Source organism: Balaenoptera musculus, chromosome 20, assembly GCF_009873245.2.
Source record: "Balaenoptera musculus isolate JJ_BM4_2016_0621 chromosome 20, mBalMus1.pri.v3, whole genome shotgun sequence".
Lineage (NCBI taxonomy): Eukaryota > Metazoa > Chordata > Mammalia > Artiodactyla > Balaenopteridae > Balaenoptera > Balaenoptera musculus.
In genome coordinates this window covers 44415777-44433445 of record NC_045804.1, presented here as the reverse complement: position 1 = coordinate 44433445, position 17669 = coordinate 44415777, and the positions used below count along the sequence as shown (strand labels likewise).

At 35.8% G+C, this 17669-nt stretch overlaps 1 protein-coding gene across 4 annotated transcripts in view; it reads right to left on the bottom strand.

The window, feature by feature from the left end:
• The window catches only part of TAOK1 (TAO kinase 1), a 168181-nt gene that overhangs the window by 106154 nt on the left and 44358 nt on the right, over window positions 1–17669 (bottom strand). For all 4 annotated transcript variants that reach the window (XR_005018012.1, XM_036838324.1, XM_036838323.1 and 1 more), the window contains one exon: window positions 1590–1811. Coding sequence is in view for 3 of the 4 variants with exons in the window: in XM_036838324.1 (XP_036694219.1) it covers window positions 1590–1733 (144 nt within the window). In the remaining variant the exon portion in view is untranslated. The remainder of the gene's footprint in view (window positions 1–1589; window positions 1812–17669) is intronic.

Here is a 17669-nt window from a genome sequence, read left to right as displayed (position 1 = left end):
AACGGGCAAAAGACTTGAACAGACATTTCTCCAAAGAAGATACACAAATGGCCAATAGGCACATGAAAAAATGCTCAACATATGTCATTAGGGAAATGCAAATCAAAACTACAAGATACTACTGCAGACCTAGTAGGATGGCTAAAATCAAAATAACAGACAATAATAGGCATTTGCAAGGACATGGAGTAATTGGAACACTGGTACACTGCTGATGGGAATGGAAATGAAGCAGCCACTCTGGTGCAGTTTGGCAGTTCCTCAAAAAGTTAAACATAGAATTACTATGTAATTCAGTATTTTCACTTCTAGGTACATACCAAAATTTGAAAACAGGGACTCAAACAGATACTTGTACACCAATGTTCACTGTAGCATTTATTCACAATAGGCAAAAGGTAGACACAATCGAATGCCCATCAACAGATGAATGGATAAACAAACCATGGTATATACAAACAATGGAATATTATTCAGCTATAAAAAGGAATGAAGTACTGATACATGCTACAACATCAAAGACCCACCAAGTGATTATGCTACACATTATGCTAAGTGAAATTAGCTATACATGAAAGTACAAATATTGTATGATTCCACTTATATGAAATATCTAGACTAGGCAAATTCATAGAGACAAAAGGTAGATTAGAGGTTACCACCGGCTGGGTAGAGGGGGAAATGAGGAGTTATTGCTAATAGATACAGAGCTTCTGTTTGGGGTGATGAAAAAGTTTTGAAAATAGATAGTGGTAATAATGGTTGTAAACATTGTGAGTATAATTAATGCCACAAATTGTACACTTAAAAATGGTTAAAATGGCAAATCTGGTGTTTTCTGGGTTTTTTTAGTACAAAATACACACATACGGGGCTTCCCTGGTGGCACAGCGGTTGAGAATCTGCCTGCCAATGCAGGGGACACGGGTTCGGGCCCTGGTCTGGGAAGATCCCACATGCCGCGGAGCAACTAGGCCCATGAGCCACAATTACTGAGCCTGCGCGTCTGGAGCCTGTGCTCTGCAACAAGAGAGGCCGCGATAGTGAGAGGCCCGTGCACTGCGATGAAGAGTGGCCCCCGCTTGCCGCAACTAGAGAAAGCCCTCGCACAGAAACGAAGACCCAACACAGCCAAAAATAAATTAATTAATTAAAAAAAACAAAAAACAAACAAAAAAAAACCACACATACGCACACAAGAAAAAAAAACTTTGGTACATAGCCTTCTGCCAAATAATAATCCTAGATTTCCACAAAACTAAAACTCACTCCGTATGGAACTTTACAGAAGTCAGTGTTCTGCAATATTTAATTCTATAGCAATGCAAGTCATGTGACTCCTAAAAACAGTGTGCTAAAAATTCTAAACACTAAGTCAAAGCAAAATAATATTCGTTTCCATTTTTTCAATAATCCAAGAAACTCAATAAATAAAGCTATTTTCATATTATACACACACACACACATATGCAAGTGACTATAAAATGGACTATGGCCTCTGTCTGTCTCTTTATGTTATTGTTTTTCATTTTGCCAGGACTGGATTTTGAGTAAATCCTGGTCACTGACATTAAGCCTTTAACACTTACAAAATACACTGCTCCAAAGCTTCCATGGCCAATTTCTCTGAGATCTGTGAAGAGCTTCTCTGGATCTTCTTTGAAGAAGAGCTCTGCAATTTCAGGGTCCTTCAGGCTGCCCGCACGGTTAGTTGATGGCATCCTGCTGGGCATTCAGCTGTCTGATTCTAATTTTATATTGCTATCCCAATCCTTGGTTCATCTGTATGAATGAAGCCACGCTGGCATAAACTATTGTAGAGAAATAAGAAAAGAAAAAAGTCAGGAAAACCAAAAGGTGCTAAGAATAATTAGTATAAGATCATTTTCTGATAGCATATACAAAATTCTCTCAGGCCTAGAATTTCACTGAGAAGGAAGTGTGATCTACTAGTGCAGCAGTTCCTAAATCTGGCTCATCATCACAATCACCTGTGGTGCTTAAAAAAATGAGTCCTACTATACACAGGGTAAGTTTTACCGTACATATACTTTTAAATATTAAATAAATCTTTATATCTTGGAAGGCTTATCTAATCCTTATCTAATTCTGAGGTAGTGAGCCCATTGGCAGACAAGATAATAGAACACACAGACCATTAAAAAAACATGCATGACAATTTAAGATGTACCCGTAATAGGTTTCTAACAACAGGAAGATTCCCATCTATTAATGATTTTCAAATATAAGAAAATACACAAAGGATTTAACTCAGTTAGCTGTCTTTCTTTTCCTTTCAGATACCGTATGCCAGTGTTCAATCAACTCTAACACAAACATTCCAAAGAAAAATGCAGTGGGAGAAAGTAATGAATTTAATGAAGACAACTGCTTCCCCTGTAAACTTGACTCACATTAAAATATGGCCTTTATCAAATCTGCTTCATTAGATAAGTAGACATTACAGATAACCAATAAATTCCCTGGCGGTTCTGCTATCAGTTCCTCTATATCAGATACCCAATTTAAAAAATGGCTGTCATTACTGAGAAACTTCAGAACCTAGGTTCTGGAATGTTATTACCTGGATATGAATCCTGGCAACACTATTTATAAGCTGTGAACTTGAGTAGCCTTATTTTCCTAATCTGTAAAGCGAAAATAATATCCTACCTAATACAGTGGTTCTGAAGGTTAAATGAGTTAATAAATACAAGCATAGACTAGTACTCAGGCATAGTAAGCACTATATTAAATGTCAGCTATTTTAACCTAAATAAATTCACCAATCAAAAAAAAAGAAAACCCTCCAAAATGTATTTCATTTGCCTCCTAATTGATTTCATTAGACTCTAGTCAATTCTCCCCCACTTCACACAACTTTTAAGCAGGTAACTACTGGTCTCATTTTTAGTGAAGTCAGCTGAACCAATTTTAATTCTTGGTAGAAAACTTCTTTGTAACTACATAAAACATATTTACATGCCTTTCGTACCTCCTTAAATTAACACTCCACTGCAATAAAAACATTTAAATTATTAATTTGTATTTCATTTCTAACACACTTTCTAGGCTGCCCCATATACATTTACCAATTTTCCTGCTCTGCAAGTTCCCTGCAAAGTGTTTCAATTATAGTTCTAAGAATATGTGATCATAGAAGATTGAACTAAATTCCATAAAAAGTATTATTATTCAATTAATCCACCTGTTTTTAAAAAATCTGCAGTGTTACTTAAGACTTATTTAAGAACTCTGAATGATCAAGTTATAGTACCTTTATTACAAGAATTATTTTACATTAAAATTCTCTAACCAGTTCCAGGATTTGCATATTCCTATCTGCCTAACGAATTCCCACTCAAAATCTTTCAAGATTTAGATTAAATGTAATGTTTAAAATTTTAACTAGACAGGTAGGCACAATGTGTCTCATTCATCTTTATATTACCTGTCTACATCCTACACCATACCTCCGACAGTTAATATTACATAAATATTTGTTGAACTAAAAGAATACACTTAATTCTTCTTTAACACCCCTTAAAATGATTTCGCTTCCACAAATATTTACCAAATAGTATACATGAGAGTATGATATACGAAATATTAAAGTTAATAGTAGAGAAACAGAGTAAATTCATAAGGACAGCACCCTCCAGAAAATCAGAGAAAAAAGAAATGAAGGAACTGGAAAATCTGCTGTACCAAATACCAAAAGATAATACAAATCTATTGCTATCAGTAGAATGTTAAAATAAGACAAGTAAATCATTAATCTAAGAGTCCAGAAACAAACCCATGTATGTGTATCTCGGAATTTAGCATACAATTAAAGGAGAAGAAATAAATTTTGTTAAGAAAACTAAGAACCCATTCGGAAAAAATTATAAAAATTATATAATGACATCCCTATCACATACCTTATATAACCATTACTGCTAAATGGCTTAAACAAACCTCTCAAATCAATGAGGAAAAAAAAGTATTTGATAAAAGTAAGTGTTGTTGGGAGACCCCAATAGCTATTTGGAAAAAAATAAAATAACACCTGTTCCTCAAACTAAATATCAGAATTACATATGGGTCAGAAATGCAAAAATTAGAAAAATGAAACTATATAAGTACTAGTAGGAAATGTAAGTTCCTCTGTAATCAGGGAATGAAGAAACTTTCCTAACTATGATCCAAATCCAAAACAATAAGGAAAAAGACTGATATATTTAACAGGATAAAAAAAAAAAAAACTTGGGAGGAGGGGCCATGGAAAAAGACACTCCAGACAAAAAGGACAAATGATAAACTTGGAAAAAAAATGTTTGAAACTTACGTTTACAAAGGGTTAGTATTCCTAATATGTAAAGAATTTCAAAAAAACAAGACAATAACCTGACATTCTTACATTCTTAATATGTAGTTTCTAAAAACAGCACACACACACACCCCCCCAAGAAAACACCACCACCACCACCACCAACCCTGAGGAGATATGGGTAGTTCACAGAAAAGAAAAAAAAAAAAAAAAAAGAAAGAAACAAAAGAAACAACCATGAAATCTATGAAAATACGTTCAACATCACTCAAAGTATAAGAAATACAAATTAAAACTATCCTAAGATTTCATTTTGTACCTATGAGAATGGCAAAAATTCACCACACACTGGTGGTGGGGTGGAAGAGAAATATGCACTCTCATATAGTAGCAGTGGTAATGCAAGAACAGTACAAAACCTGTGGAGAAAAATCTAGCAAAATCAAATATGCACTTACCATTTCACACAAAAATCCCACTTAAAGAATCCATATCAAAAATACTTATACAAAATATAAGAAATGATAAATGTACACAGTGAGGAACTAGGGGAATCCCCTGGCAGTCCAGTGCTTAGGACTCCTCGCTTCCAACTGCAGGGGGCCCAGGTTTGATCTCTGGTCAGGGAACTAAGACCCCATAAGCCATGCAGATGTCCAAAAAAATAAAAAGATCAAAAAAAACAAAGTGAAGAACTGGAACTCATTACATTGTGGATGGGAATTTGAAATGATACAACCATTCTGGAAAACTGTTTAACAGATGCTTATCAAGTTAAATAAACATTTATTATGTGATGGAACAGTTCCTTAACTAGTTATCACTTACTCAAAAGTAATGAAAACAAAGGCACACAAAAAGACTTATACACAGCAGCTTTATTCATAATAGCCCAAAACTGCATATAATACAAACGTCTATCAACAAATATATGTATAATAAAATTGTGATATATTCACACAATGAAATTCTTTTCACAGCAATAAAAAGGAATAAAACTACTGATTCATGCAGCAACCCAGGTGAATTTCAAAAGCATTATGCTCCAGCAAAAAAAGCCAGAAACCAAACAGTAAAAACTGTATGATTCCCCTGAAAAATTCTCAAATAGGCAAAACTAGTATTGCGACAGAGTCACGGTTGTTTGGGGCCAGTTGGGGGAAGAAAAGGGGAACTGACCACAAAAGGGCTCACAAGGACTTTCTAGGGTAATAGAATCTTCTATTAGACTGCAGCAGTGAATTACTCTTGTCAAAACTCCAACTATATTAAAATAGATGCCTTTATGTATATTATACCTCAAAGTAATAACTTTAAAAAATTAAATAAATGTCTTAAAATCTAAGATAAATATATGTAGGGACTTCCCTGGTGGTCCAGTGGTTAACACTCCACACTCGCAAGGCCGAGGGCCCGGGTTCGATCCTTGGTCAGGAACTAAAATCCCACATACCGCAAGTAGAAAAGCCCGCGTGCCGCAACGAAGACCCAGCACAGCCAAAAATTAATTAACTAATTTTAAAGATATATATATATGTGTATATATATGTGTATATAAAAAATATATAAATATATGTGTATATATACATATTTATATATATATATAAGATATATATATATATATAGCAAATTTATAAACAAGGTATGTTATTATTTTCTCTGATAAAGTAGGGCTGTGAAGAGCATTACTTGTTAACCTAGACATCTATATTACCTGAATTTTTATAGCAACCACTTTCAAAATTTAAAAAAATTTTAAATTTGAGAAAAATAAAATAGAATATTTTTTAGACTAGAAGAATACATACTCCAACTAGAGAGAACATCCAAAAGGCTATTAGTACTTTAACTTACAAAAGACTAATGCATTAAAAAAATCTGTATATCAAAAAATTGAGTTGAACGCAAAAACTGAAACATCCGGAGCACACAAAATTAAGCGTTATTATTATTCCTTAAAGATAGAGATATCATCCAAATCACTGAGCAAATACCTAATCCCCAAAATATAAATGGCCAAAGGATATATATCAACATGCCATAAACAGGCAATACAAATGACTGGGGAGAGAAGTCAAAACTTGAAGAATAATGGGTATGGCCATGAGTTTTCTGATTCCATTTTCCTCCTTTATCTCCTGTCTCTGACAGAAGAGTGTGGCCTCAGTTACAAAACTATGTTCAGTGTGCTGACAAGAAAACAAAGAAATTCTCCCCCTGTCCAAAGGACCAGGAAAAGGGAACCCTGTGATCTGGAGATTGTGGGGGGAAATGCCTTCTTTTGGTCTTTTCTTTTTTCTCTCCTCAGCCATAGAATTGCACTGCCCCAGCAATAGAAAAACCCAATGAGAAAACCAATCTCTCTGGCCAGAAAAACTGGGAAAACAGGCTCTCTGTCATCCAGAAAGTATTAGGGGAATTCCCATTATTTTTTTCCCTCCTCTCTCTTCTTTCCCCACTTCACTTAAGGGCAGCCCCAGTCATGGGGAACTGTACAATGCAGAGGTCTAAAAGCTGAGAGAAACCTGTCTTTCTGGAACTGGGAAAAAGGCCACTGGAAACTGAAGAGTATGGGGGAAATCATGGAGAGGAGAGAGCTGGAAAAGAGATCCCCTAATTCTGTGTATAAACCAATACAAATAATGATTTACGTTTGTGTAAAACAGACTCAAAGAGGTGCAGCAAAGGCTACGCTAAAGAGAACTAATCTATGATATAAACCACTGCCCAAGTCCCAGACTATCACGGAGAGGCACAATGCAGGGCAAATCCAAAGAGCACAACAAAGGCTTTGTAAACAGAACTGATATTAGAGCCACCACCCACAGAAAGTGAGACAACTTGCCATCTAAACTGGTAGGTGTCTGCTAAAACAAACAAACAAATCAACACTCTCCAGAGGACAGTAACAGGATCAAAAATGACAATACTCAAAATGTCCAAGATAAAATCCAAAATTACTCTACATGCAAAAACAAACACACAAAGCACACACACACACACACACACACACAACTGGAAAATGTGACAAATTATCAAGGGAAAAGAGGAGCAACAGATGCTTATTCTGAGATGACGCATGTTGGAATTATCACATAAAGACTTTTTTTTTGGCTGCGTTGGGTCTTCGTTGCTGTGCTCGCGCTTTCTCTAGTTGCAGCGAGTGGGGGTTACTCTTTGTTGCGGTGCGTGGGCTTCTCATTCTGGTGGCTTCTCTTGTTGTGGAGCCCAGGCTCTGGCTATGTGGGCTTCAGTAGTTGTAGCACGTGGGCTCAGTAGTTGTGGTGCATGGCCTTTAGGGCACGTGGGCTTCAGTAGTTGTGTGCGGGCTCAGTAGTTGTGGCTGGCAGGCTCTAGAGCGCAGCCTCAGTAGTTGTGGCGCACGGGCTTAGCTGCTCTGCAGCATGTGGGATCTTCCTGGACATGGGCTCGAACCCACATCCCCTGCATTGGCAGGCGGATTCTTAACCACTGCGCCACCAGGGAAATCCCCGCATAAAGACGTTAAAGCGGCTATTATAATCATAATAAATGAGGTGATGGTTAACACTCTTGAAACAACTGAAAAGACAAATTCTCAGCAGAGAAACTATAAAAAAAAGAACCTCATGGGAAATTCAGAACTGAAAAATACAGTATAAGAAATTTAAAAAAAAAATCATTGCATGGGGTCAACCACAGAACATAGATGATAGAGGAAAGAGTCAGTAAACTTGGAGAGAGAGCAAATGATATTATCTAAATTGAGGAAAAGAAAAAATGACTGAATGAAATGAATGGAGCCTTAGTGACTCACAGGACTATATCAAATTGTCTAAGTTTCACATCACTGGCATTCATATAAGGAGAGGAAAAATAAATTGGCAGAGAAAAAAAACTTTCTTGGTAATGGCAGAAAACTTCCCAGATTTGACAAAAGATATAAATTTAGAGATTCAAGAAGCTCAGTAAACCCCAAACAGGAAAAATTCAAAGAAAATCAGGCCTAGACACATCATAATCAAAATGTTAAAAAGCAAAAATAAACAAAAATTTGAATGACCACAGATTTTCATAAAAAACAATGAAGTCCACAGAAAGTAGAATAATAGCTTTTAAAGGTGATAAAAGGAAAGAACTGCCAACCCAGAACAGAATCCTTTATCTACCTTCTTTAGGAATGAAAGCCAAAAAAGAGAGAGAGAGAGATTGAGATTCTTACCTAAGGGAAAACTAAGAGAATCCATTCCCAGCAGATCTGCTCTAAAAGAAATGCAAAATATTAAATAAAGAAATCTAGAGTGGCTATATTAATATCAGACAAAACAGACTTCAGAACTAGGAAAATCCCAAGGGATAAGGAAGGACATTACATAATGATAGGATTCCACTATCAAATCCTAAATTTGTATTCACCTGACTGACAAAAGAGCTTCAAATAAAATGAAGCAAAATTGATACAATTGAAAAGAGAAATAAGACAAGTCTATAATTATACTGGGAGACTCCAACACTCCTCTCAGAAATTTAAAGAAAAAGTAGTCTGAAAACACACAGAACAACACTGTAGAACACCACTATCAATCAACCTGACCTAATGACATTTCCAGAATACTACACCTGACAGAATATACATTCTTTTCAAGTGCATATATGATAATCCCACAGAGAGATCATATTCTGAGCCATAAAACATATCTTAATTGTGAAAATTTTCAATTCATATAAAATAAGTAATCTGACCATAGTGTAATTAGGCTTAAAATCAGTAACAGAAAGATAACTTAAAAAAAAAATTTATTTTGAGATGTCTCATGTTGGAATTATCACATAAAGACTTTTTTTTCCCCCAAGTAACCCATGGTTCAATAAAGAAGTTTCAAGGAAAATTAGAAAAGAATGAGTTGAGTGAAAATAAAAATACAACATAAAACTTGTAGGATACAGCTAATGCAGTGTTTACATAGAAACACTGATTCTGTATTGGAAAAACAAGACAGATCTCAAACCAATAATCTAAGCCTCCATCTTAAGGATCTAGAAAGAGAAAAGTAAATAAAACCAAAAATAAATGAAAGGAAGTAACACTAAAGAAGAGAGTAGAAATCAATGAAATTAGAAAACAAAAAGCCAATAGAGAAAAATCAATAAAACCAAAAGCTGGGGCTTCCCTGGTGGTGCAGTGGTTGAGAATCTGCCTGCCAATGCAGGGGACACAGGTTCGAGCCCTGGTCTGGGAAGATCCCACATGCCGCGGAGCAACTGGGCCCGTGAGCCACAACTACTGAGCCTGCACGCCTGGAGCCTGTGCTCCGCAACAAGAGAGGCCGCAATAGTAAGAGGCCCACGCACCGCAATGAAGAGTGGCCCCCCGCTCGCCGCAACTAAAGAAAGCCCTCGCACAGAAACGAAGACCCAACACAGCCAAAAATAAATAAATAAATTTATAAAACCAAAAGCTGGTTTTTGGTGTGTGGGTCGGGGGGACAGGACAGCGGGATCAATAACACTGAAACCTCTGCCCAACTAACCAAGGAAAACAAGAACAGAATCAAATTATCAAAAACAGAAATCAAAGGGGGGAATATTACCACAGACCCTATGACATTAAAAGGGATAAGGAAATACAATGAACAGCTCTAAGCTGATAAATTTGATAACATAGATGAAGTAAAGTACTTGACAGATATAAACTACCAAAACTCAATCAAGAAGAAATAATCAAGAATAGGTAAGAATAGACATATGTATATAAAGAAGTTAAATTCAAATATTTTCACATAGAAAACTCCAGTCCATTGAAACTAGACAGTTTCATTGTCAAATTCTATCAAACATTAAAAGAATAATACCAATTCTACATAACCTCTTCAAATTATAAGAGAGAACATTCCCAATTAATCTTATGAGGCCACAATTACCCTATCAAAACCAGACAAGAACATTAGAAAAAAAAAAGGGAAAATTTCTGACTAATATCCTTCATGAAGATAATAGCTAAAATCCTCAACAAAAGATTAGCAAATCACAGCAACATGGATGCAACTCGAGATTATCATACTAAGCGAAGTTAAGTCAGAAAGAGAAAGACAAATACCATATGGTATCATTTATATGTGGAATCTAAAAGATGACACACACACACAAAAAAATAAATAAATAAATAAATAAAATAAAAGATGACACAGGGACTTCCCTGGTGGTCCAGTGGTTTATTAGACTCTGCGCTCCCAATACAGGGGGTCTGGGTTTGATCCCTGGTCAGGGAACTAGATCCCGCATGCCACAACAAAGATTCTGCATACTGCAACTAAGACCCGGTGCAGCCAAATAAATAAATATTTTTTTAAAAAATAACTAAAAAATAAAAGATGACACAAATGAACCTATCTATGAAAAAGGAACAGAATCAGGGACAGAGAAAATAGACTGGTGGTTGCCAAGGGGGAGGGGGGTGGGAGAGGGTTGCATTGGGAGTTTGGGATTAGCATATGCAAACTGATATATATAGAATGGATAAACAACAAGGTCCTACTGTATAGCACAGGGAACTATATTCAATATCCTGTGATAAACCATAATGGAAAAGAATATGAAAAAGAATGTATATATATGTATAACTGAGTCACTTTGCTGTACAGCAGTAATTAACACAACATTGTAATTCAACTATACTTCAGTAAAAAATGTTTTTAAATTAGCAAATCAAATCCAGAAATATATAAAAATGATACTACATCACAACTAAGTAGCATTTATCCCAGAAATGCAAGGCTGATTCAGCAGTCAAAAATTAACATAATTCTCCCATTCTAAACAGACTAAAGAAGAAAAAACACAGGATCATATCAACAGAGGCAGAAAAAGGATTTCACAAATTCAACATCCATTCATGGCAAATACTCTCAAAAAACTAGGGATAGAAGGGAACAGCATTAACCTGGTTAATGCTATCTACAAAAAACCTACAACTAACACCATACTTAATGATTAAAGATGGAAAGTTTTCCCCTAAAGATATAGGGAAAGCAGGGTAAGAATCTCCACTATAATCACTCCTATTCAACATCACACTAGAAGTTTTATAAGTAAAGAAAAAGAAAGAAAAGGAATACATAACAGAAAGGAAGGAAAAAACCATCTCTAGTTGCAGACATTATTGTATACACAAAAAAACCCCAAGGAACATACAAAACAGCAAGGGGAGAAAATGGAATATTTAGATATAAGTCTAAAATATTTGAGTAGAATTTATATAGTAAGAACAATAAAACCCTGATGAAATAAATCAAAGTTGACTAAACAGATGTACCACGTTCATGAACTGAATGATTCAATATTGTTATAAGGTCAATCCTCCCCAAACTGATTTAAAAATTCGACGATTCATAGATTCAAAACAATCTCAATCAAAATCCAACAGAATTTTTTTGTACATATCAAAAAACTGATTGTAAAATGTTCATAAAAAGGCAAAGAATCGGGCTTCCCTGGTGGCACAGTGGTTGAGAATCTGCCTGCTAATGCAGGGGACACAGGTTTGAGCCCTGGTCTAGGAAGATCCCACATGCCGCGGAGCAACTGGGCCCGTGAGTCACAATTGCTGAGCCTGCAGGTCTGGAGCCTGTGCTCCGCAACAGGAAAGGCCACGATGGTGAGAGGCCCCCGCTTGCCACAACTAGAGAAAGCCCTCGCACAGAAACGAAGACCCAACACAGCCATAAATAAATAAATAAAATTTAAAACACAACAGAGCCAAAAAAAAAAAAAAAGGCAAAGAATCCAAATCAGTCAAGACAATTTTTTTTTAATGTATTTATTTATTTATTTTTGGCTGGGTTGGGTCTTCGTTGCTGCATGTGGGCTTCTCTCTAGTTGTGGCGAGCGGGGGCTACTCTTTTTTGCGGTGCACGGGCTTCTCACTGCGGTGGCTTCTCGTTGCGGAGCATGGGCTCTAGGTGTGCGGACTTCAGTAGTTGCGGCGTGTGGGCTCAGTAGTTGTGGCTCTCGGGCTCTAGCGCGCAGGCTCAATAGTTGTGGCGCACGGGCTTAGTTGCTCCGTGGCATGTGGGATCTTCCCAGACCAGGGATCAAACCCGCGTCCCCTGCACTGGCAGGCAGATGCTTAACCACTGCGCCACCAGGAAAGTCCCTGGTCAACTGATTTTTGACAAAGGTACAACAGAGAAAAAAGATTACCTTTTTTGAAAAATGGTGTCATAGCAACTGGACATCCGTATGTATAAAAATGAACTCTGACTCATACCTCACACCTTACAGAAAAATTAAGTCCAAACATGGTTCATTTATCTCAATGTTAAAAAGTTAACACTACAAAACGTTTAGAAGAAATCACAGGAGAAAATCTTTGTAACCTTAGGTTAGTTAAAGAGTTCTTAGATTTGACACCAGAAGTATAATCTATAAAAGTCAAAACTGATCATTTGGACTTCATCAAAATCAAAAACTTTTACTCTCGCAAAGGACACTTTTAAAAGAAAAGAATGAAGTCAAGCCAAAGACTGGGAAACATTATTTCAAGTCACATATCTCAAAATAGATAAAATATATAAATATATAAAGAACTCTCAAAACTCAATAATGGAGTAGAGAGATGCATACTTGAATGATAAAACTATAAAGAAACTCCCAGATGTTGTCACTATAAAAGTCACGATAGTGGTTACTTTAGGGGAAAGGGGGAGTTGTGATTGGGAAGAGACACATGGAGGAACTTCTGGAATGGCTGGCAAAGTTCTATTTCTTGCCTTAGATATGGGATTTCATTTACAATAGTTCATTAAACAAATTCATTTGTTTTGTGAATTTTCTATATCTGTGTTTGATTTTACTCCCCCAAAACTTAGCTACTGATAGCCTACTGTTGAACAGAAGCCTTACTGATAACATAAAGTCAATTAACACATACTTTGTATGTTGTATATATTATACACTATATCTTACAATGAAGTAAGCTAGAGAAAAGGAAATGTTATTAAGAAAATCATGAGGAAGAGAAAATACATTGACAGTACATACATGTATTTACTGAAAAAAATCTGCATAGAAGTGGACCCGTGCAGTTCAAGTCCATGTTGTTTGAGACTCAACTGTAGTTTTTGCAAAGAGGGCGATACAACAAAATCATATGGATTATTTTTACGTAATTATGGCTGGTATTTTGAAAAACATTCACAAGTCTATAGCTTTCTTACGTTCCAAATTTTGAACAATAATCATATGTTTGATTTCTACAACCAGGAAAAAAGATTAAAAAATCCAACAACATTTGTGCATGTTCTTTGGATTGTTAGAAGACAGAAGAGATGAACATAAAATGTATAAAAAGTGAGAACGCCAATAAAGTTAGAAATCCCTGAAATATATCATTACACTGTTAAGCTAGAGTTAATAGTATCCATTGCATAACTGCTTCTTTTCTATACATCCTCAAATTTCCAAAAGTAAAGTACTTTATTATAAAAATCAGCACCATCCTGGTTGCCCTGTACCCATGCAGAACATCGCTACAATAGAGTCATCAATGTAAAACTGACAAAGGTACTTGATTTGAATCTTGTCCATTTTTAAAAGCTGTCATGAAAAACTAGGAAAAGAAAACAGCACAGAGGAACTTTCACAGCAACCCTAATCATAAACTCCATAATTTCTGCTGAACGTGAATATTAGGTACATGAATACCCAAAGTACAGGACTAATACAGCTTGATAAACTACAGATCAGGCTTAAAAGATATAAATATTTGTAAAAAGTTCTTAAAGGTACTATGAGACTGCATATACAATCTTCTTCAAAAAAACCCAAGAAACAGGCTATTAGGTTACATTTTAAAGATACCTAATCTGTCCTTCGGGGAAAATATCATTATTGTAACTCACCATATCCTTCCTACTAAAAGAGAACAGTAAAAGACATTAACAATCCTATAAACAGCAAATGAGATCTAATTTGTTTCTGGTTCCACAAAAACAGACCAGAGAAGCGTATCATTTATTAGGCTACTGAGGGCTGAATGTAAAAGATACACAATTTTTGTAGGTGATACCATTTTATTCAATCCTAAAACAAAGATCGCTAAGAAAGCTGATGAAACTAGAATAAAAACCCAATATACTTTAAAATCTCAGACCCAAATAGGATTTTCAGAATTAAGTAACAGCTCCACATTTGCAAACCACAGTCAAATAATTGACAATAACATCAGTCAAGCCACAGAAAGAAGATGGGGGAAGGGTGCTGATAATCACAGCATATTCAGTATTACTTGAGGAATGCTCCTTGGAGGAATGGTGATGATGTCATAGTATTCCATCTTTTAAGAATCTTCAGATTTTCACAAAAAGGACATTGTTGGTCTTAAGCAACTGCTTCAATACCATAACGCCCTTTTCCCTACATGTTACTCAGAGGGTTCAGGCTTAGAAACCAGCCAACTTAGTCAAACGTTCGATTACTTTAGAGAAAGAAAAATTGTCTCTTTACACAGAATCGGCAGAGACAGATTACACTGTCTACTATGTCTTCCCTCAAAAGAAACACACATATACACAAATCACTTTACCAATAACTGAAAAATGTCATCAGTAAGATAACTTTGACATTACAGGAACTCATGTCAGCCTTAATCGACACAGAACTGATTTGTTGCCTGGTGCTTCAACCTACTTATAAATATTATACATTATAATTACAAAAGTTTAGGGTTGGAAGAAATTAAGAGAGTATTTGGTTTCAAAAGGTCACATGCCTCTTCTCAAAATCACAGGGCAAATTAGTGGTGGGAAATACAGAATCAATTACCTGAACCACTGTTACTACTTCAAACTGAAATGAAGAGAAAGGTGAAAAGCAAAAACAATATTGTTAAAGAAGTTACTTGGTTGTTGGGTAGGAGAGAATGCATGGGGCAGTATTATGAATATTGTTTAATTTTAAGCATTGATAAAGATATGAAGATACAATTTTTTTTTACAAAACAAGATATAGGTGTGTAAGTAATATGTGACCATTTATATAAAAATAAGAAAATATATCTGTATACACACAGGTAATCTATGGAGGGATTCATCAGAAATAGGGGTGTTTAGGAGACTTTTTTTTCCTATGAATCCTTTCTACCTTTCAGGTTTTTATTCCCCAAATGCATGTATTATTTTTCTTTTAATTTTAAAGAGAGATACAGGTAATATTCTTTTCAAGAAAGCCCTTAACGGGGACTTCCCTGGTGGTCCAGTGGTAAAGAATCCGCCTTGCAATGCAGGGGACGCGGGTTCGATCCCTGGTCAGGGAACTAAGATTCCACATGCCACGGGCAACTAAGCCTGAGCGCCACAACTACTGAGCTTGCGCACCTCAACCAGAGCCCGTATGCTGCAAACTACAGAGCCCACGTGCTCCGGAGCCCACACGCCCCAACTACAGAGCCCACACGCCCTGGAGCCTGCGACAGAGAAGAGAAGAGAAAAAACAACTAGAGAAGAGGAAAAAAACCCCATGCCACAACTAGAGAGGAGCCTGCGTGCCGCAACAAAATATCCCAAATGCCTCAAAAAAAATAAAAAAACAAAAAACCCACGTGCGGCAACTAAGACCCGATGCAGCCAAAAATAAATAAAATAAACACATTTTAAAAATTTATTTAAAAAAAAAAGTCCTTACTTACACAACCTTATTAGTTACTCCAATCAGCCTAACCATGTGAAACTTTTGTGCACCTTTCATATCTTACATGTAATAAGCACTTAAAATCTTTATAATTAGGATTAGGGAGGGACTTCCCTGGTGGTCCAGTAGCTAAGACTCTGTGCTCCCAATGCAGGGGGCCCAGGTTTGATCCCTGGTCAGGGAACTAGATCCCACATGCCTCAACTAAAGATCCCACATGCTGCAACTAAAGATCCCACTCGCAACTAAGACCTGGCAGAGCCAAATAAATAAATAAATATTTTTTTAAAAAAAGACATCACAATAAAAGAAAATTACAGACCAATATCCCTTATAAGTACAGATACAAAAATTTTCAACAAGATATACCATGAGCAAATGAGATTTATTCTAGGAATGCCAGGGTAGTATAACATATGAAAATAAATCAGTGTAACATACCATATTAATAAGATGAAAGAAAAAACAATCATCTGAACAGAAGCAGAAAAAGCATTTGACAAAATCCAACACCCTTTCATGATAAAAACACTCAACAAACTAGGAAAAGAATGGAATTTCCTCAACCCACAGGTATCATGATACTTAATGGTAAAAGACTGAAAACTTTCCCCCTAAAATCAGGAACAAGACAAGGATGTGGCTCTCAATACTTCTATTCAACATTGTACGGGAAGTTCAAGTCAGGGCTTGACAAGAAAAAGAAATAAATGGCATCTAGACTGAAAAAGAAGTAAAATTATCTCTTTTCACAAATGACATAATCTTATACATAGAAAATCCTAAAGAATCCACAAAAAACTATTAGAATAAATGAGTTCAGCAAAGTTTCAGGATATATCAATACACAAATATCAGTTGTACTTCTATACACTAGCAATGAATATTCTGAAAATGAACTTAACAATTCCATTTATAATGTCACTAAAATAAAACAAATATTAATAATAATATATTTTAAAAGTACTTAGGAATAAATTTAACCAAAGTGCAAGACTTAGAAAATGACAAAACATTGTTAAAAGAAATTAAAGACCTAAATAAATGGAACAACATCATGTGTTCATGGATTGGAACACATAAAATGGTAATACCACCTAAAATAATATATAGCTTCAAAGTAATCCCTAACAGTTTCCAAGCTGTCATTTTGCAGAAATGAACAAGTTCTTTCTAATATTCATGTGTAACTGCAAGTAACACAGAGCAACCAAAACAATCTTTAAAAATTTAGAACAAAACTGGAAGACTCGCCCTGCCCAATTTCAAAGCACACGACAAAGCTACAGTAATCAAGACAGTGTGGAACTGGCATAAGGATAGGCATATATACCAACAGAAAAGAACTGAGAGTCCATATTTACAGTCAAATGTATGGGACAATAAACCCATACATATATGGTCAAATGATTTTCATCAAAGGTGTCAAGACCATTCAGTGGGAAAAGAAGTCTTTTCAACAAAAGTTGGTGAGACAACTGGATATCCACATGCAAAAAAGTATGAATTTGGACCTCTTCTTCACACCATATATAAAATTTAAATCCAAATGGACCAAAAAGGCAAAAGCTAAAACGATAAAACCCTTAGAAGGAAACATGGGTGACAACCTGAAAGACCCTGGATTAGGCAACAGTTTTTCAGATATGATTCCAAAAGCACACACAAAGAAAAACTAGATAAAATGGACTTC